At 37.6% G+C, this 20,820-nt stretch overlaps 1 protein-coding gene across 6 annotated transcripts in view; it reads right to left on the reverse strand.

Moving 5' to 3' along the window:
* Nucleotides 1–20,820, reverse strand: part of TTLL7 (tubulin tyrosine ligase like 7) — a 200,455-nt gene that overhangs the window by 102,844 nt on the left and 76,791 nt on the right. For all 6 annotated transcript variants that reach the window (XR_010750278.1, XM_066376654.1, XM_066376649.1 and 3 more), the window contains 7 exons: nucleotides 19,055–19,271; nucleotides 16,430–16,594; nucleotides 10,752–10,910; nucleotides 4,397–4,491; nucleotides 1,980–2,127; nucleotides 1,824–1,897; nucleotides 99–234 (listed from right to left, as the gene is read on the reverse strand). Coding sequence is in view for 5 of the 6 variants with exons in the window: in XM_066376654.1 (XP_066232751.1) it covers nucleotides 99–234; nucleotides 1,824–1,897; nucleotides 1,980–2,127; nucleotides 4,397–4,491; nucleotides 10,752–10,910; nucleotides 16,430–16,594; nucleotides 19,055–19,271 (994 nt within the window). In the remaining variant the exon portion in view is untranslated. The remainder of the gene's footprint in view (nucleotides 1–98; nucleotides 235–1,823; nucleotides 1,898–1,979; nucleotides 2,128–4,396; nucleotides 4,492–10,751; nucleotides 10,911–16,429; nucleotides 16,595–19,054; nucleotides 19,272–20,820) is intronic.

Raw genomic sequence — 20,820 nt, forward strand, 5'->3', positions numbered from 1 at the left:
TTAATGCATCTTCAGTGTTTCTATACATGGGACTGAGCTGGGTTGTTGTTAGATTATTTGGCTTAATTCTTATTTCTCTTTATAAACAATTTCTTTACCTTCATCCTTTTCAAAGGATTATTCAGCTCTCGCTGGAATGAAGCTGCTCTTCCTGAAAGAAAGGTCTGAAAGGCAACAGCCAACAAACTTTCATACTTTTCAAGTAGAGTTTTATCTTCAGGAGGATAAATTCGTCTAAAATGAAATCAGATAAACCAACATATTAAAAAGAAGCTATTATATAAGAATTAAGGTAAACTACATAGACATCCATTGGCCAATTAACTATTCTGCCAGGTTTTACTAGGTGCTAGAAATAAAGATGAATAGTTATAAAAAAAATCAGAAATTTCATCTGCCATGCACACAAATTAAAGTTTATCTAGAGAATCATCTTAAAACAATGCAATTCCAGATGATACAGTATAAGGGTTTACACTTATAACCCAGTTGGAGGCTGGTGGTTGGAAACTCACTACAGTTGGGCATAATGAAAAAATATAGAATATCACAGGAGAAAGTATAGATGATAAGGAATAATTTGGAAGTTTGGGATTAGCATGGTTAACAAGAATGTAGAGATTAACCCTGATGACCTCTTGGGGTACAGGAATTTGCCTCTCTGGTACAGAGAATTGGGTAGAGGTAGGGTGACAGGAAATGTGTTGTCGTTACTACTGCTGATGGTGTTAAGGCTAGGAAGGAAAGTTTTACCATGAATGCAAAAACCTCTATGGCCCCAAATTCTCCGGATTTTGCTGGGTCAGTGTCAAGCCTTGGGAGGAATGACAGTCTTTCTAAGGACACAAAGAGCTCAGGGAGTCCCCTTTAACCCTGTCAAAGCTGATATGTGGAGCAGTTCCAGATCAGCAGAGTCCACACTCATTCTATTTTCTCACACCTGGCTCCTTCAAACACTTTCATTATTTGCCTAGTTCCTGATATAGTAGAGTTTAAACAAAATATAGCAATCACTTTGAATTGACAGAAATAATATGAGACCTGAAACCTGCTTTTCTCAAAATACCACATTATAACCAAATAAGGTCACAGGAAAATATCATATTTAAAAGACCTCATATTATCCACCCTTGAGGCAGGCCAGCATTAGTCTCCCAAGTCTGAACCATCTACTTGCTGTCTACCTTTTCATTCTAGAAAAATATTAAACTAAACACTTTCTCAAAATAAAATAAGCAGTGCTTAAAATAAGCCTAAAGCGCTAAATAATGTAGACTAATTGTTTTGCCACTTGACTTGTTGTTGGGTAAATAAGTTTGTAAAATGTGTTTTTTAAGTTTGCTCACTTATATTTTGCATTGGCCTAGACAGCACCACGTATATGTAGTCTGTGAAAGGCTGCAGAAGATTGCAAATTGCGAATTACCTTCCTGCTTGGGAAGGGCCATTGTTTTACTACTGTTTGATGGAGGAGGGGTTTTTGGGTGCCCCGGCTAGTTTTTTTGCAGAGGAGCAGGAGGAGTGCAGATGCGGAGAGCTGAGGGGCTTTGGGAGCCCTACTGAGGCTTGTGGGGGCCTTTAATTCCAGGAAGAACTAGAGAATGTGTCAGGGCTTTGGGAGCTCTGAATGAGGGGAAGCAGTCTTCCCTGTGTGTTTGTTTGTTCAAAGGTACAAGACTTGAATAAACAGAATGGCTCACCATTTTTTGGCTCCACTGTTTCTTTACCATCCGCCCGAATCCAATGTGAACCTGCATGGTCACAATGACAGCAGCCACTGGCCTTCTACTCGTACAATCTATATAAAAAGGAAGCACACTTACCTATAATTCCCCATATGTCGATTTTCATGTTCTTCCTTAGAAATCTGCTTTCGTACTTGAGCAAGTCTCTCTCTCTAGAAATAAAGAAATTGTACAAATAAATCCTGACAGATGAATTATGCAATTCAAAATGTGGATTCATTCCAATTTTCATACCAACTCTTCTTTCCGCCTCTCCAACTGATGTCTCTGCTGTTCCCAGTCTGAGGAACCCGGTAAGAGCCGTTTTATTGAATTTTGACCATAAAGCCTCCTTTGAGCCTCAGCTTTTTGTTTGGCCAGGTTTCTCCTTTTATCACTGGTCCTAAAATATAAAATATAAAACCATACTCTAAAATTCAAATAAGCTCTGATCTTATCCCTGTGAGGAGAATTAGCAGAAAGGAAACAGTGAAGATAGGAATCAATATTTATTAAGTTATATTTGCATACATTATATTCATTTAATCACACACCAAATAAGAGTCCCCCTATTGTAAATACAAGTCTGAAGGTAACAAAATAAAATAGAAATGTTATAACAACTTACTAACTGTACAATCTTAGGTCAATTACTTACTGAGTCTGTTTCCCCATCTATTAAATGTTAACAATGTTTCCCTCCTATTGTTCTTATAAAGATTAACTTGTGGTGACATTAATAGGTCCTTAACAAATGATGGTTTCTTTCTCTTCTTTCAACCAATTGCATTATTATTGAAGCATTCTCACATACACTGACCGCTCTCTAGTGTATTTTCAATTCTGACTGAAATCCTAGCCTAACAATCATTATTTATTTGAAAACTTCTGCATAGTCCTTCTCATTTTCAAGCATGAAACTTTAGTTACAGCTGTCTGGTTTTTATCGAGTCCTGTTGTGAGACTGCTCTCCTCTGAAACTCGGTCCTCGCCCCTCCCTCCCTCCCCCCTTCCCATGAGGCTGGTACAAGCAGTGGAGACTTATTGTTTAATGAGAACAGAGTTTCTGTTTTGCACAATGAAAAATGTTCTGGAGAAGGATGGTGGTAATGGTTGCACAACAATGTGCATGTATTTAATGCCACTGAATTGCACACTTAAAAATGGTTAAGATGGTAAACTTAAAGTTAAGTATATTTTACCAATTTTTTAAAAAAATGAGTTGATATTCACCAGAGGAACAAAGTTAAAACTACATTTAAATGAGAATACATGCAAACTATAAACATGTAAAACAGTACCACACAGCCTGACCAGGCGGTGGCACAGTGGATAGAGCATCGGACTGGGATGCAGAAGGATCCAGGTTTGAGACCCCAAGGTCGCCAGCTTGAGCGCGGGCTCATCTGGTTTGAGCAAAAGGCTCACTGGTTTGGACCCAAGGTCGCTGGCTCCAGCAAGGGGTTGCTTGGTCTGCTTAAGGCCCACGGTCAAGGCACATATGAGAAAGCAATCAATGAACAACTAAGAAGTCGCAACGCACAACGAGAAACTAATGATTGATGCTTCTCATCTCTCTCCATTCCTGTCTGTCTGTCCCTGTCTATCTCTGCCTCTGTAAAAAAAATAAAAAAATAAAAAATAAAAAAAGGGAGAGATAATTTAAAAAAAAACAACAACAACAAAAAAAAAAAACAGTACCACACAAGCATTCTTAAAAAAACTAATTCTAAGGCAGGGAAAAGAACAAAAAGTGATCATATTGATAACAGATGCAAAGGCCAATCACTGTCTTGTGTACAACTGAAAGACCGAATATGCCTTAATGCAGTGTCTAAACTTGATCTGATAGTGTGGGAACATTATATCAGAATATCAGAGTTTGTAAAGATCTCTTCAAATGTTGGCATTCTGCAGGGTTCTGCCCAGGCCCCTCTTGACTTTTCAGCATATACACCCTAACAGTGTGCTCTCATCCATTAGACTCAGTGTCAGTCTGTACATGGATGTCAATCAAATAGACATTCTATTACCAGGGTGTGGGATTTTTTCAAAGAGGTAACTGCACTCCCATATGCATTGCAGCATTATTCACAACAGCCAAGACAGGAAAGCAATGTAAATGTTCCTCGGTGGATAAATGGACAAAGAAAATGTGGTATACATATACAATGGAACATTATTCAACCTTAAAAAAAAGGAATGTCCATCTATGTTTTCTAATGGGAAGTTTAACCCCCACTTAATAACTGCCCGTTTTCTGTTTAACAGGGCAACAAGATACAGTGGCGAGACCTCTGAAGAGAAAGGTAGAAAATCCAATGTTTGAGTTTTTCTATTCCTCAATGACCTGCGTTAGTCTCTTCTGGTAAATTGAGTAAGATAATATAGAGGGTTTCCTAAAGTATTCTTCAATTCAGCTTCATAGTCTGTATTAAATAATTATACCAATACTTAGGCCATATTTACTGTAGGTTCAAAGCATTAAATGGGGAGAAGGGAAAACAGTGTATTCAAGAAAGGAAAAAGACACTTAAAAAAATTAAATGGGTTTGAAGAATCAAAAATTTCTAAGTATAAAATACAAAAAATTTCAAGCCAATCCCATATACAAATGAATGTTTGTCAAATGTGGTGAAAAAAAATTCCAAAAGATAGAGGCAATGCTTTACCTGATGTTAAGTAGCTTCAAGGCATTCAGCAGTACTCCTCTTTTTACGTCATAGTCTATTTTCTGATCAGTTCCAAAGCTTGGAGCTCGATTGATCTAAAATTTATAAAGAAAACAATGACAGTAGCCAAATGTGGGTAGGCCAATAAATATTCAATACATATTTGTTAATCTAATGTGGGACTCCCAACCTGTAGAAGGACTCCGCAATAAATCTGAAAGCACATTTCTACCACATGCCTCCCTTCCCCATCACCCTAGGCCAGGGCGTTGCAAAGACCTGACTGTTAGCACCGCCCCTTCCCCTGCCGCCTGGACTCAGTGCCTTCAGTAAGCACTTCTGCGCTCTCCTCCTCTCTACTCTCCAACCCACTACCCCATAGACTCTTAAGTTTTAAGTTTAGAGAAGTACAAGTGACTCACCCTGTATAATAAAAATATAACAAAAATACTATGCACATTACCAATATATTTATAGTAATAATTATATGCATGTACATATTTAGCATATAGAAACTATCAGTGCCCTCTTTTCACTGCTTCAGATCTTCTGGATAAATTTTGCTTTTTTCTACCTGGATATCAAACAAGACTTATCAATTTTTATTTCCAAAGCCATTGACCAAATATTACTCAGAAGATACATACCATTAAGGGTAGTGCAGACTGAACTCTACAAACTTTTCTAACTGTATTAAAACTCATGGGAATAAATAAGCCATCTGTGGTTGTTCTACACCATTTCCAAACCATTGCCAGTATTTCATTAAGACAAAAAATAAAAAGTAACTGTATGTACCCAGAAATCCATTAGACAATACACCATATCACTTCAAGAGCTGGAGTTCTGTTTTTGTCTTTTTTGTTGTTGAGTTTTGTTATTGTTGTGAAAATGTAACTGGAAGAGCAGGTGTTTAAAAAAATTACTTACTCAAGTCAGTTGGACAGAACTTAGCTTCAAACACCCCCACAGGCTACCTAAAAACAACCTGGTCATAGTAGAGGGTCATCTTATACAAATCTATCACCACAAGAGACAAGAGAACAAGATAGCGGATGACAAGCATTTCATACTGGCAGCTGAAGGAAATACCACATTATACTTAAATCATCCAGGAATACAATTGCCTCTAATTAGGAATGTGGCACAGGATCACTGCAGAAAAAGTAGTAAATAGAAACTAAACAAATGACAGAAAGATCACCTCTAATCTGACTACCTCCTGTACTGTTAACTATTTATTAAGTGGTATTCCAGATATTTGCTCTGCATACATATTTATAATATTCATTTTAACTTCCTAACACATGTCTATATTAACTATACTATTTTACAATCCAAGTTTGTCATTTAACAATGTATCATGAAAATCTTTCATGCCATCATTTTGATGGATGCGTGATAGTATTTTTCACAAGGATATGACAAACTGTATTTTTTTTATAGAGCTGGCAATTTTGTATTATACCTTTGCTGATTTCTGATTTAGAAGGTGATTAACATATTCCTATCTGTGCACTATGCTCTGAAGAGAAAAGAGTAGCTTGGTAATTACAGGAACATCCATTTATTCCAGGTAAATTTGCAAAAAGGAGTTTAAAATGTGCTACTTCAAAGCTCTATTATCTCTTACAAGTGCAGCAAAAGGGTAAAGGCATGTATTTTATATGCAAAAAGTTTCAACCATTCGCCTGATCAGGTGGTGGCACAGTGAATAGAGCATCCGACTGGGATATAGAGGACCCAGGTTCGAGACCCCAAGGTCACCAGCTTGAGCGCGGGCTCATCTGGCTTGAGGAAAAAGCTCACCAGCTTGGACCCAAGGTCGCTGGCTCGAGCAAGGGGTCACTCAGTCTGCTGAAGGCCCATGGTCAAGGCACACATGAGAAAGCAATCAATGAACAACTAAGGTATTGCAACAAGAAACTGATGATTGATGCTTCTCATCTCTCTCCGTTCATGTCTGTCTGTCCCTATCTATCCCTTTCTCTGAATCTCTCTCTCTGTCCCTATTTTTAAAAATAAAATTAAAAAAAGTAAAGTTTCAACCATTCCACAGTGACTCAAATCTCTGGAATTTGTAATACAATTAATGACGATTTTGCTACTACATGTTACAGAATTATAAAATAAACCAGTAATTTAGGAACTGATTATTTCAGTGGTCCACTGAAATATTATCTATCTACATAGAATTTCTTAGGTGTTCCAAATTGTAGTCTGGAATTCCTCCAGGCATCTCCTTCCTCCAGGATGGCAATGACATTTGGTATAATACAATCTCAGACCCTTTCTCTTATCTATTTCAGATTTTTCCTCCTTCAATGATATAAAAGAAATTGGATCTATGAAGAAATATACCCAGTTAAACTAATATGTGAAAAGGGAAAAAAACCCTTTTTTCAATTAACATTTTGGATTTCTTAAAGTCTTATGAGAAAAGTAAAAAAATAAAATAAAAAAGAAACCACAAATGCTTAACAGAAGAAACTCTGAAAATTAGGGTTCCACACAGCCAAAGTTCTACTCTGTAAGGGTTGATGGCTTATTTAGCTCTCATTGCCAGCTCCAATTCTAGAACAGACAGTCAAGATGTTACAGTCTTAAACCTCAGCAGCTTCTACTACAGGGTGGGGCATAAGTAGGTTAACAGTTGTTCACATGGAAAATATTACAATAACTAATAAATAAAAATACAAATATAAACTCTGTGCTTTGTGTACTCACAACTGTAAACTTATTTTTTCCCTACCTTGTATATGCAAAAATTAAAGTTATTAGAAAGAAAATTAAATTAATACTATTTAACTCTCCAGATCATAGTTGTGTTATCAAAATAAGCACAATCATTTCATGCATATATAAAAGTATCCATAATTGATTCTGTGTTCCTAAAAATTAGTGCTTTCTCCTCTGCCCAATAACTTCCCCCCACCATACCCCCTTACTTCTCCTACACCCTACCCCCTTATCCCACATTTTAAAGCCTTAAAACACTCTGTCCAGGTGTTACTTCTTCTACAACGATTGCTTTAACTCTCAAATGCACACACATAATACACACAGAGACTAATCACTCTATTGTTTGTGCTGGTACCCTGTTCCCTATTAATGCCTACAACTCTTACTATAAAACACATATCTGAGGGCCCTAGCCAGTTGGCTCGGTGGTAGAGCATTGGCCTGGTGTGTGGAAGTCACAGGTTCGATTCCTGGCCAGGGCACACAGGAGAAGCACCCGACTGCTTCTCCACCCTTCCCCCTCTCCTTTCTCTCTATCTCTCTCTTCCCCTCCTGCAGCCAAGGCTCCATTGGAGCAAAGTTGGCCCAGGCACTGAGGATGGCTCCATGGCCTCCACCTCAGGCACCAGAATGGCTCCAGTTGCAACAGAGAGACATCCCAGGTTGGCAGGGCATTTCCCTCTTGTGGGCATGCTGGGTGGATCCTAGTCGGGTGCATGCAGGAGTCTCTCTGCCTCCCCGCTTCTCACTTCAGAAAAATACAAAAAACAAAAACAAAAAAACATATATCTGAGTCCCTACAAGACCAGAACAAATATTTTGTCTTATTCTTCTTGTGTCACCACCACCTGGCACAATGATTTATTGAAATTAATTCAAGGATACTTAAAGTATTAGCAATATATTCATACTCAGTCTAGTTTCCATGTTTTTTCCTAGAAATGTTTTTTTCCTACAAACCATTGCTAGCAATTATTCCAGTGAAGTAAGTTATTCCAGTGTCAGAAGCACCTTATACCTTACTCCACTGGATGGCACCAAAGGTTTTTAACTACATAGAATCACTACAATGGCAGCTGAGAGAAAATACAAAGAAGCAAGATCTACATAAGATTCTTTTTACTGTTTTAATATAAAAGTTCATTAACCACAGCTATTGGTTACTGTGGAGTTTTTCAAATGGTACTAATTCACCCAGAAATGACAAAAGAATGAACAGAAAATGAAAATATGTTCATACAAACAATGCAATTTAACCATTGGTTATTGAGGATTTTTTTTTTAAGTGAGAGGCAGGGAGGCAGAGGGGCAGAGAGACAAGACTCCCTCATGTGCCCGACCAGAATCCAGCCCGCAATCCCACTAGGGGCCGCTGCTCCGTTGCTCTGAATGGAGCTATTTCAATGCCTGAGGCAAGGCTATCGAGCCATCCTTAGTGCCCAGGGCCAAATTGTTCAAACAACTCAAGCTGCGGGAGGGGAAAGAGAAAGGAGAGATAGAAGAGTGGAGGAGAAGAGAAACAAATGGCTGCTTCTGCTGTGTGCTCTGACCCAGAATCAAACCCGGGGACATCCACAGGCTGAGCCGAGGCTTTACCGCTGAGCCAACCGGCCTGGCCCGAGGAATTTTTTAATGGTTCTTATTGATCTGTAAAATGATGAGGAAGAAAATAAAGTATGAAGAAACATTAATGCAAACAATGGTATTTTGAGTCTTTAAAAAAATACAAAACAATACAGAATTTAACCACTCAGTCAATTCTGATTTACCAAGTTAAATCTCCAGTTAGGTCAATGCTTTTAAAAATAGGTCACTAAGTATCTATAAAGTTATTATAGATAACTATCCTTTCAGTTCTGCCTCATGCATGTACCCTCACTTCTTCCTCAACTCTTCGAGGATAAGAGACCAGTAGCAGGGGTAGAAAACACATACAAGTAAGAACTGGAAAGTAAGACTGCAGATAAATAATAAACCTAAAAAACAATGTCAGGCCTTAGTAAAGTCAGGGGTCCATAGTGCAGTCAAGGGCTTCGATCAAATGCAGAAAGCTAAAGGACAAGCAAAATTTCTCACATTTAGCTTATTTCTAGGACCCGAGCAGGAGTGAAATCTGAACACGTGGCAGAACTGTACTTGATTGGAAATATATATATTATTTGCTTACAGTAGATTGAAAACACACATGAAACCATGATCATCAAATTGTAAAAGTATTCTTTCCTAAAAATATATTTTGAATGTTTTGATTTCACCTATCATTCAATTTGCTTTTGCAAACCTTGACATTAAAGATGTAACTGCCAACTTCTAAATCATTAATAAAAAGAGAGAGATAATCAGGCTGACCAGTGGTGGTACAGTGAATAAAGCATCGACTCAGAACGCTGGGGTCGCTGGTTCAAAGTCCCAAGGTCACTAGCTCTGAGCACAGGCTCATCAAGCCGGATTCACTGGCTTGAGTGGGGGGAATCATCCACACAATCCCAAAGCTCTCACCAGCTTGAACCCAAAGGTCACTGGTGTGAAAAGCCCAAGGTCACTGGCTTGAGCAAGGGAACACTAGCTCAGCCCTGGTCAAGGCACATATAAGAAACAATCAATATACAACTAAAGTGAACACAACTACAAGTTGATGCTTCTCACCCTCTCTCTCTCCCTTGTCTTTCTCTTACTCTTTCTTTCTAAAAAAGGAGAAATAATCAACTTAAAATGAAAGGTAATTATTTATTTTATATTCTATAGCAATATATTCCTTAAAATTACAACTAATCTAGTAAAACCTCAGTGTTTAGATACATGTTATTTTCCTGATCAAGTTTCCTAAACACAGTATTTCATGGCCATGCACTCTATTACCCCAGATCAGGGAACAGATGGACCACTTGACTTCTAAGGTTTCTTTTGGATATATCATAAATATAAATAAGGCTGAAAGAAAAAGTACAAAAATATTTTTAAAAGATCATTTTTATTTTTTTCTTAATATTATTCTGTATTTTCCAGATGTTAAGTGACCTTTTATAAATAAAAGAAAAATAATAACTCTGCCTATACCCAGGGCTGGCAATACACCCAAAGGCACACAGTTGATAGGCTAGACACGAAGGGAGCCCCAAGTATATAATATGGCTGTAAAGGAGAATGCATGCTACCTGGCGGTTAGACAGTGAATACTGATCAATGAACCCATTGGGGCCTCTCTCTCAGAGAGTCTGAGGGAGACACTCTGAAGACAGAGCAGCTGTGGCCAGAAGCCCAGACACCCACACAGGAAGAGGAAAGACAGTACCCAGAAGTCATGAAGGAGTAGAAGGCATGAGGCTCAGAAAGTAGACAAAAAATCAGTAAAAGAAGACTCACAGATATATTCAAAATTCTTGGCCTAGAAATTCAATACTAATTTAGGAAAAATAATATCAAACACATATTTATCCATTCTTAGAACTGTTCTGTTCCATGAATTTTCATTCTCTTCCTCCCACTTACTCCATTCAGGCCTCCTTCTGCTCAGTTAATGAGACAATTGTGCCACGTACACATTTAAAAAACATTTGATTTGAAATATTTAAGAACAGTGATAATGTCTCTTTCTTCTTAAAAGTTGCCTTACCTCCAGAAGCCATGGCTTTAGTTTCCTGTCCAACAAAATATCAAACCCCAGGACTTCAAAGCAGACACTCTCACTTCCTGGAGGCTGACCAGGTCTGCACATCCGATACGCATGCAGGACATGAGGTTCCGCCACAATCAGGGTCTTCACAACCAATTCCTACAAGTATAGATTTTCTTAAAAGGTGAAAGTGCCTGATTACTTTCTCATTTACACAAGAGGCAATAAGGCCTGAACTTACAAACTCCCTCTATGACACCCCCACCCCCCCAGCAAGGTTCTGACTTCTGGTCATCCCACTCTTCCCCTTCCCGCTAAGCTCCAGCCACACCTGTCTTCTCTGGGCCCCGTGTAATAACTGCTCCCTCACTCTTGCTGGAACACTCTTCCCCCAATATTCATGTCTGGCTCCTTGATACTCAGAGAGGCCATCCCGGAGGCTGGAGTCAAAATTGCACCACCCAGCCCAGTTTTCCCTGACTGCACCACCACAGAGCATAGAGCCAGCTGATCTTTCCCATGTTTTGCAAGAGCAGGGTCCTTGTCTGTCTTATTTATAACCCTATTCCCAGTGCCTAAAAAGTACCTAGCATTTAATAGGTGCTCAGACACATTTGTGAGCAAATAAGTAAACCTTTTCACAGACACCATTATAGAATCTCCACTTCGGCAAAGGCTGAAAAGAGCTAGGACAGAATCTAGGAGAGCTGGGATTCTTTGTGCAGCGATGATTTCATAGTTCACAAGGTTTATCTGAGATGAAAGTTCTGCCAATTAATGACTAGCTATCATTATTTGCTGTGAGGACACATAATACTACTAGGGTGAGTTACTGATGTTAATAAAACAAAAAGCTTTTTACTGAAATTGGAGAACAAGCTATGGATTGTTGAAAAGGTATCTCCCTGGTTTTTGGACTATATACCCTCTTTTGAACTGTCTCTCTACAGTATTATTGCCAAATGTAAGCTGGCAATAGCAAGAACACCTACTGGAAAAGACTGATGGAAGAACAAAATGAGATCATGTAAAACTCTAAGTGGAGTGCCTAGAACAGAGTAAACCTTAAATAATGTCAGCAACCTATCTACTACTACTGTTAGTTTTTCTATTACTCCACTAGATGTCCATCACATATGTCAGGTAAGACACAAACATTCCACTGCCTGGTGGGAGCAACATTTCATTATACAGGAGAAAAAAATGGGAGACAGACATTAACCTCACAGTTGCCCAGAATCCCAACCCAGATAATATTTGGCTATAAGTGTCAGAGAAGCCATGAGAGGTTGTTCTCAGAAAGTTTTATTCAAAATAACAAATTAATGGTAACACCAAAGAATATATTTAAAAAAAGAGGACAAAAAGCCACTTTTCATAAATTTTTGGAAATAATACTAAAACAACTAGACAATACAAAAAAAAAAGTTAAAACCTTATTCAGGTAGTATCTGTGTGAAACAAGACAGCTAGGGAGAATTAATAGACCCTGATTATAAATCTGTTTTTTCTACATTAAAAAAAATCTTTTTAGGAATATAAAGGCAAGATCACAGATATATGTAAAAATCAGGAATGATATAACCAAACACAAATCAAATTCCACTAATGTTTTTGAGAATTTTTAAGTGTCATGCTTTGATATATGGTTTGTAGATTTGTACCCAATATATTTTTTAAAATTCAGTATAAATAGTTTTATAAATGATTATAATTATTTTAACCTCCATGGCCTGATTTTCTATCAATTTTTAATTCACTCTAGACTAGCACGAAAGCACACAGCTCTGCACTTCATGGAAAACAGTTTTTAGATAGAGACAGTTACTTTTTTAGAGAAATTACCCCGAAAAAAGAGGTTATTAAAAAAAGTCCTAAGTTAAATCCATAAAACTATAACAGTAAGATAAAAATGTTTGCCTTTTCTATCTCCTCCTATTATTGTCTTTTTAAATATAATGTTCTGTAGATTTACCATAAACAAAGATCTTTATAAACTATCTGTAATTCAGAATAGAGAAAAAATTTCAAATAACTAAATAAATCTAGACAAATTGACAAATGTAACAAATATACTTGGAAAAGTTAATAATTTATTAAGTGGTAAGTAATTGCTTACTTATAGATTATTAATATATATTCTAAGTAATGTGGGCAAGAATGATGCAAAATGTAGCCATTTACAGAAGAGATCATGAATATGTCAGAGCTTAATAGGTTCACACCGGCAATGTTTAGGTCATATCTGAAAATTATGCTCTGGGCTCTAACAGAAAAGTCACTTTCCTACCCTCTTAAAAGTATTAGTCTTACTTCTATACCTTCTCCTAACTTAATTATGCAGGAAAAGTACCACTTAAAAGCAATGTATGTAAAGCTAATAATGCTCAGTTTTTGTGGATTGATTCTTTCTATACATACTTCACCAAGGCAGCCCAACAGGTTCCACTTTTTCACAAAGACATTCCCATATGGACATGACATATTTGGTAAAGAAAGAAGAATAAGGCCCTGGCCAGTTGGCTCAGTGGTAGAGCGTCGGCCTGGTGTGCAGAAGTCCCAGGTTCGATTCCTGGCCAGGGCACACAGGAGAAGCGCCCATCTACTTCTCTACCCCTCCCCCTCTCCTTCCTCTCTGTCTCTCTCTTCTCCTCCCGCAGCCAAGGCTCCATTGGAGCAAAGATGGACCGGGCGCTGGGGATGGCTCCATGGCCTCTGACTCAGGCGCTAGAGTGGCTCTGGTCACAGCAGAGTGACGCCCCGGATGGGCAGAGCATCGCCCCCTGGTGGGCAGAGCGTCGCTCCCTGGTGGGTGTGCCGGGTGGATCCCGGTCGGGCGCATGCGGGAGTCTGTCTGACTGCCTCCCCGTTTCCAGCTTCAGAAAAATACAAAAAATTAAAAAATAAATAAAATTTAAAAAATAAAAGAAAGAAGAATAACAGAGAGTATAAAAAACTTCCTTGGGCCTGACTAGGTGGTGACATAGTGGATAAAGCATCGGACTGGGACGCAGAGGACCCAGGTTCAAAACCCTGAGGTCACCGGCTTGAACATTGGATCATAGACATGACTCTATGGTCACTGGCAGGAGCGCAAGGTTGCTGGCTTGAGCAAGGGGCCACTCGATCTGCTGGAGCTCCCCAGTCAAGGCACATATGAGAAAGCAATAAATGAACAACTAAGGTGCTGCAACGAAGAATTGATGCTTCTCATCTCTCTCCCTTCCTGTCTGTCTGTTTCTATCTGTTCCTCCCTGGGCCTACCTCTCTGTCTTTGTCACAAAAAATAAACAACCTACTTGGTTTTACCAAGCTATTCATCAAATAACCCACTCATTAAATTGTCCAGGTAATACAATGTATATATAATCTTCCATTAAAAATCTACGGTCTAAAAATAACTAATTTCACTACTCTGATTCTTCTGACCCACTATGATAGTAAATCTATCATTATTAGAAAGTATTTTGGAATTTCCACAAAGTTGGTCTTGTTAAAATAAACAGACAAGTAAATAAACAACAGCATTACTGTGATCAAATTCTTGTTTGGATATATTTAGTCTCTCAGGAAGATATAATAGAAAGTTCACAAGTTGGTAGGCATCTAACCAAATTCAGATGCTAAACATTTTTCATTTTTACATCTTTAAAACTTTTCAAAGTGTTGGTAATATTCATAAATCAGGGGATTTATGGCTTTTATTGACAAACTGGAAGAATAAACTACACTAAGTCCAAAATACCATGTGCACCAATGGACTGTACTGAGTGGTGTGTGTCCTTCAGACCACTTATGCTCTTCAAAATGACCAGTTCCCAACACACCCCAACTGCTTCTATGCAGACTACCTTACTCATCTTTACCTATTTGACATCTAAAAACCTTTAGATTAACATTCTGTGGTATAAAAAACAAGGAGTAAAAAACACCAACAAATAAAACACTCAACATAAGGATAAATATAATATTTTTTAATTTTTCTCAAGAAAACTAAGTTCAACTACCTATAAACTTTCATGTCCATTTTCCAGGATGTTTTTTAAATTATATATTATTTGTCCCCAATGGAAAGCCAAATCAAATTCTATAGCTTTATTCATATTAAGTATTTTCAATAGATACAGTAGTCTAACTTTGAATACCACTTTGACACTTCTGTTAAGAATTAATAAAGGGCCTGACCAGGCGGTGCCGCAGTGGATAGAGCGTCCAACTGAGATGCAGAAGACTTAGGTTCGAGACCCCGAGGTCACCAGCTTGAGCGTGGGCTCATCTGGTTTGAGCAAAGCTCACCAGCTTGGACCCAAGGTCACTGGCTAGAACAAGGGATTACCCAGTCTGCTGAAGGCCCGCAGTCAAGGCACATATGAGAAAGCAATCAATGAACAACTAAGGTGTTACAACGAAAAGCTGATGATCTCTCTCCGTTCCTGTCTGTCTGTCCCTATCTATCCCTCTCTCTGACTTTCTCTCTGTCCCTGTAAAAAAAAAAGAATAAGAATTGATAAAAGGTGCGTATCACCAAGGTTATCTTCTAAAATCTGTTTAATTTTTCCTCTTTACCTTTACCATTTGGAATTTCATGAACTGCCATGGCTTTCATATCAATAGCATCATAAACGTACACTTCTGACTGCTTGATCTTTCTACCTGAGACAGCATTTCAAGTTCAACATATCTAAAATAAAAGTCATCATCACGGTCTCATGGACTTTTAAAAACTTTGTTCAGAAGTCAACTGCTCCAAGAAGTCCTCCCCTCTCCTTACCCACTCAAAGCTACTATAGGGGGTCCTCCTCTACAACCCCACGGAGTCCACACATGCCTCTGCTGTTGTATTTGCTACACTGCATTTCAATAACAATTTTTGTGCTGGTTTTTCCTGCACAAAAATGCAGGTGTTATCTTGTAAATCTTCAAATGATCAGCCACAAAGACTTATAATATAGGTTTAATAAATGTTTTCTAAATAAATAAACAAACAAATAAATAAAACTTTTTCCCCTCATCTGCAAAACTAAGCTCTAAATCCTCTCAAGAACAATTTCTTCCTATTATACTATTTCAGATAATGCCACTCCCATTTTCCTATAATTACTCCTTAAAACTGGAAAACAATCTCTGAATACTTCTCCCCTAATCTGAACACTCAGTTAATCCCAATGTTTACCTTTATTGTGTCCAACTAGGCTATTCGTTTCCCCGAAACTACCCCCAAGTGCCCTCTTCTACCTACTCTTGGTCTTCACTCTAACCCATCCTACACCTTTCTTCAGATTTATCTTTTAAATTCATAGCCCTTGGCCTTATTACTCTCCTCCCTTAAAAACTGGACGTTATGCCTTGATTCTAAGAATTAAAATGTGGCCTCTACATATCTTTTCTGCCATAAGACCCCTTGAATCTCCCACAAATACCAAATGTGCCAACTTGTCTCTATTCTCATACCTCCACGCCTTTGCTTCAGCTTTCGCCTCCACCTAGAATTCTCTCTCCCATCCCCAGCAGTGAAAATATTACTTATCTATCAAAGTCCATCACAAACTCTACTTCCCAAAACACACCTTATGCGCCCAACCTAATGTAATGTAATCTGCTCTGTATTTAAAATACTTGTTGATCCTTAAATTAATCTGAGGAAAGACAATTATAATTGTGGAATAGTATACTCTTACTGAAATGTCACTCCAAAACTTAGCAACATCATGTTGATTTGCTTGGAGAAATTCTGTAAACCATTTGATGGAACGTTTGCTGCCTTTGTTTTCAGTCTCGTCCCTTTCGAAATGCTCATTGTGCTTGTTCACAGAATAGTTTGTCAGATGCATGTACAGTTGAGTCTGTAACAAGTAAGAACCAAAGATGTTATTACCTATGAGACTCTAGAACTGTGAGATTGCACAGAAAACATCCAAAGATGAAAGGCAATTTTAAAGTTTAAAACATAAAGAGTAGCAATTTCAAGATTACTTAATTTCCAAATTAAATGAAATGGCACATATCCTTTAAAAAGACTGTGAATGTAGTCACCTATATCTGCCATTGAAAGTACTAAAGTAATAAAAAAAGAGAGTAATTAAATAAAAAGGTGAAACTACCTATTGCTAAGCAAGAAAAAAGTTCTATTTTTGTTTTTGTTCACTTCTTGTTTGTTTTTTATGTTTTTGGTCACTTACAGTTTTCACCCAAATTTGTTTTGAGAAAGGAATTTTCTAAGAAAACATTCTATATCTTTTCAAAGAAAAATTAAAAAATGAAAGCTCCAGTAAGTAGCATAAACCAAGAGAAAGGACTATCAGACACAGCCTCTGCCCTCCCATACCAACGGGGAGGCTACTTTAACTCATTAACAGGACAGAGTGTACTTCAAGCCAGCAGACAGTGTTGTATAGCACACACTGCGGTACAGTCTCCCTGATTAACAGTACATGTATAGTGCTTCATGTTGGAGCTTTTATGTCTTAGTCTCTTTATAACCATGCTGATACTGTTTTTCTCAGATAAACTTGATACAGAATCCAAAATTTAAAACTACGCATAGCTGTCAATTAATACACATCTAATGGCTCATCAATAAAAAAACATTCATCAATTCTTTAAATTCTACCGTCATAATCCTACTCCTACCGATTATTTTCAATAGCAATGTTGCATCACAATGAATATATACTTCATGTACATGATAATTATTTTGGTTTGTTAATAACCAAGTATATTCATATCATAGTTTTTCACTGCCATTACTTAGGTCTACAGTCTTAAAATCTTTGAAGCAAATATGCACAACTCTTCATCTGAATGACATGTTGTTTTACTAATCCATGTACCCATCACTAATTAAGAGTTTATTTTTTCTTTCATTAAGCAATATTTAAGGAGCCCTATTACCAGCAGGAATTAGTGCTGTGTGGTGTGGATACAAAAATATATGATAAAGACATGAAACTCAGAAAAAAACTTTAAATGAAATTATTTTAAAAGAAATAGTTGGCCTAACCTGTGGTAGCACAGTAGATAAAGCATTGACCTGGAACGCTGAAGTCACCAGTTCAAAACCCTGGGCTTGCCTGGTCAAGGCATATATGGGAGTTGATGCTTCTTGATCCTTCCCCCCTTCTCTCTCCCTCTCTCTCCTCTACCTCTCTAAAATGAATTTAAAATTTTTTTTAACTTTTTTAAAAAAGGAAATAGCAAAACCTTATGCTAGTCTAATTTTAAGTACTTGATTTTTAACCAAAAAAAAATATTACCATGAATAAGTTACTCCACTTTCTGATATTTTTTTTTGTTTCATATACTTTCTCCCACATATATATGTTTAAATTCTACCTTTTACAAAGTAAAATTTTTTTTGTATAGTATCTTATACAAAGATACTATAAACATTGCCCAAATACTACCTCCTCCACAAGAAACTGAACACAAATATCCATACTATACTCAACTCCATAACACTTTACCTCCACTTCCCAGGGGCATATTATTTTTTTATTTTTATTCCCATAAAAATCATTTCTATCCAGAGCCACTGCATACACATATATGCTCTGAAATCCATCCTGTACTCATAGCTCCCAGAGGGGCTGATTTCCCTGACGAGCCTTCCTGGAGCAGCTACCTTTTCTCACACTAATTTCCACAAAGGCTGTCTATATAAATTAGAAGTAGGCCTGTTTGTGTATTCAATCCTCTAGACCAGAGATTTTCAACCTTTTTTTATCTCATGACATGCATAAACTAATTACTAAGAGTCTGTGGCACTCCAAAAAATATATTTTTTGCCAATCTGACAAAAAAAAAAAATAGGTATAATTTAGACTTATTCACAACAGATGGCTATTGTTGTGTTGACAGTTGTCATTTTTTATTTGACAATCTAAGGAAAAAGAGGTCAATGCCCCTAACTAAATAGTCAGGTATTACATGTTTTAAAAATTCTGGCAGCACACCAAAGTGTCACAGAACACCAGTTGAAAATCGCTATTCTAAACCACTATTTTTTAACCATCAGTCTGCAAAAGAGTTAACCACCCTGATGTTGTATGACGATTATATAGTCTATAATCACTGGGTCTATAATCTTCATAAAGCATCAGGGTGGTAAACTCATTTGTGGACAGTAGAAATTTCTAGCAGACTGATACCAATCCTTGGACAGGCAGTTGGAAAACACTGTTCTAGACCATAAAAACCTGAAAGGGGGGACTATCATTCATAGGATCTTTCAACACAATGGGTGCTTTAAAAAGTACAGATTGGACATATGAGTAAAATCATAGGATCTGTCTGGTATCACTTACCAAATTGGACTCATTAGGTGGAATGTACTTCTCTGTTCCCATTCGCACAAGTCCATCATGGTAGAGAAATATTTTTAGTGGATCACATGATGTTACCAGAATATAAATTCGTAAATCAAACTTGTAACCTTCCATTAGGAAAGGCTTGTCAATGTATTCCTGAACAATCAAATGATCCTGAGATGGAAGTTTGTCACCATTTCTTATCAAAGAAATCCTAATTTAAAGAAAAAAATCAAAAGAACAATTTGATATGGAGACAAGATGTTTATAAAGTTATAGCTACTACTCAATAAAAATGGAGTAACTCGAAAGTGTCCCTTCACAAAAGCAGTCAATATTTAAAAAAAGATGAATCTTTGTACAATAATTTTGTGACATTTTAACTTCTCTCTACCACCCCTAACACCTAGCTCACCAGGTCAACAGTGTCTGTGAACAGCGCATGTTTCCAGGGTAGGTACTGGGTCTGAAGGGAGCAGAATAGACCTTATTACAATGGTTGTCTTTCTTTTTTTAACCTGTGTAGTGGCTCCCTGGAGGACCTCAAAGGACTTGCTTTTATCTTGCTTAACTGGGAATTCTCCCAGGGCTGAGGCAGCTCCTTGGGGAGACAATTATGAAGAACATTTAAAGACAAATGTATTAGCCCCTGCTGCGTAGGGCAACAAAATAACCCTATTGGGGAAAACAATAGACCAACTAAAAATACTGTGAAAAAGACTGAATAATGAGAACCTTTGAGGAATAGAGCTTTAAAACCCTCTTACATATTTCTTGGGCTCTGGAAGGCCATGTGCATGCCCAAGCTAGGTACCTGCTGAGAAATCCCTAAGTTTTTACCTCTGGCTAACCATCATGCTCAACACAAGTAGTAAGTAAAGGCTAAGGCAAAGCTGTAAATTGCCTAGTTGAATTCAGAAGGCATTCTCCAACACAAATATACACACAGCCCATCTACAAGGATTAGGCAAGTTTTTTTGCAGGGGGTGTAGGGAATTCCAAATGTTTAAGAAAACCTCTGTCCAATTGTTATGTGTGACCTAACAGAACAGGGACTTCTGTGGCCACACATAACAAAGAAAATAAGCTTTATAAAATTATTTCAGAAAGGCCGCTAACCAAATAACAACTGCAACAATCATGAACAGAAACAACAAAACCTACGGGGGTGAGGGAGCGAAAAGCTGATTTGCAGAGTTACTACATTATAATATTCAAAATGTCCAGATTTCAACAAAAATCATGAGTCATACAGAGAAAAAAAAGTATGACTCATACACAGGAATATTATCAATTAATAGAAACAGTTCCTGAGGAAACCCAGACATTGGGCTTACTGGACAATAAACTATTTCAATCAACTATTTAAAATCTGTTCAAAGAGCTAAAAGAAACCATGAGGATGCTATCTCACTAAATTGTGACTATCAACAGAGGTAGAAATTATTTTTTAAAGAATGAGGGAGAGAACTCAAACATCAATTCTGAAGTTGAAAAGTACAACAACAAAATATAAAAACAGCCTGACCAAACAGTGGTGCAGTGAATAGAGCATCGGACTGGGATGCAGAGGACCCAGGTTCGAGACCCCAAATTTGCCAGCTTAAGCACAAGCTCATATGGCTTGAGCAAAAAAATAAATAAAAAAAAGGCTCACCAGCTTGGACCCAAGGTCGCTGGCTCGAGCAAGGAGTTACTTGGTCTTCTGAAGGCCCTCGGTCAAGGCTCATATGAGAAAGCAATGAATGAACAACTAAGGTATC

This window comes from Saccopteryx leptura, chromosome 3 (assembly GCF_036850995.1).
Source record: "Saccopteryx leptura isolate mSacLep1 chromosome 3, mSacLep1_pri_phased_curated, whole genome shotgun sequence".
Lineage (NCBI taxonomy): Eukaryota > Metazoa > Chordata > Mammalia > Chiroptera > Emballonuridae > Saccopteryx > Saccopteryx leptura.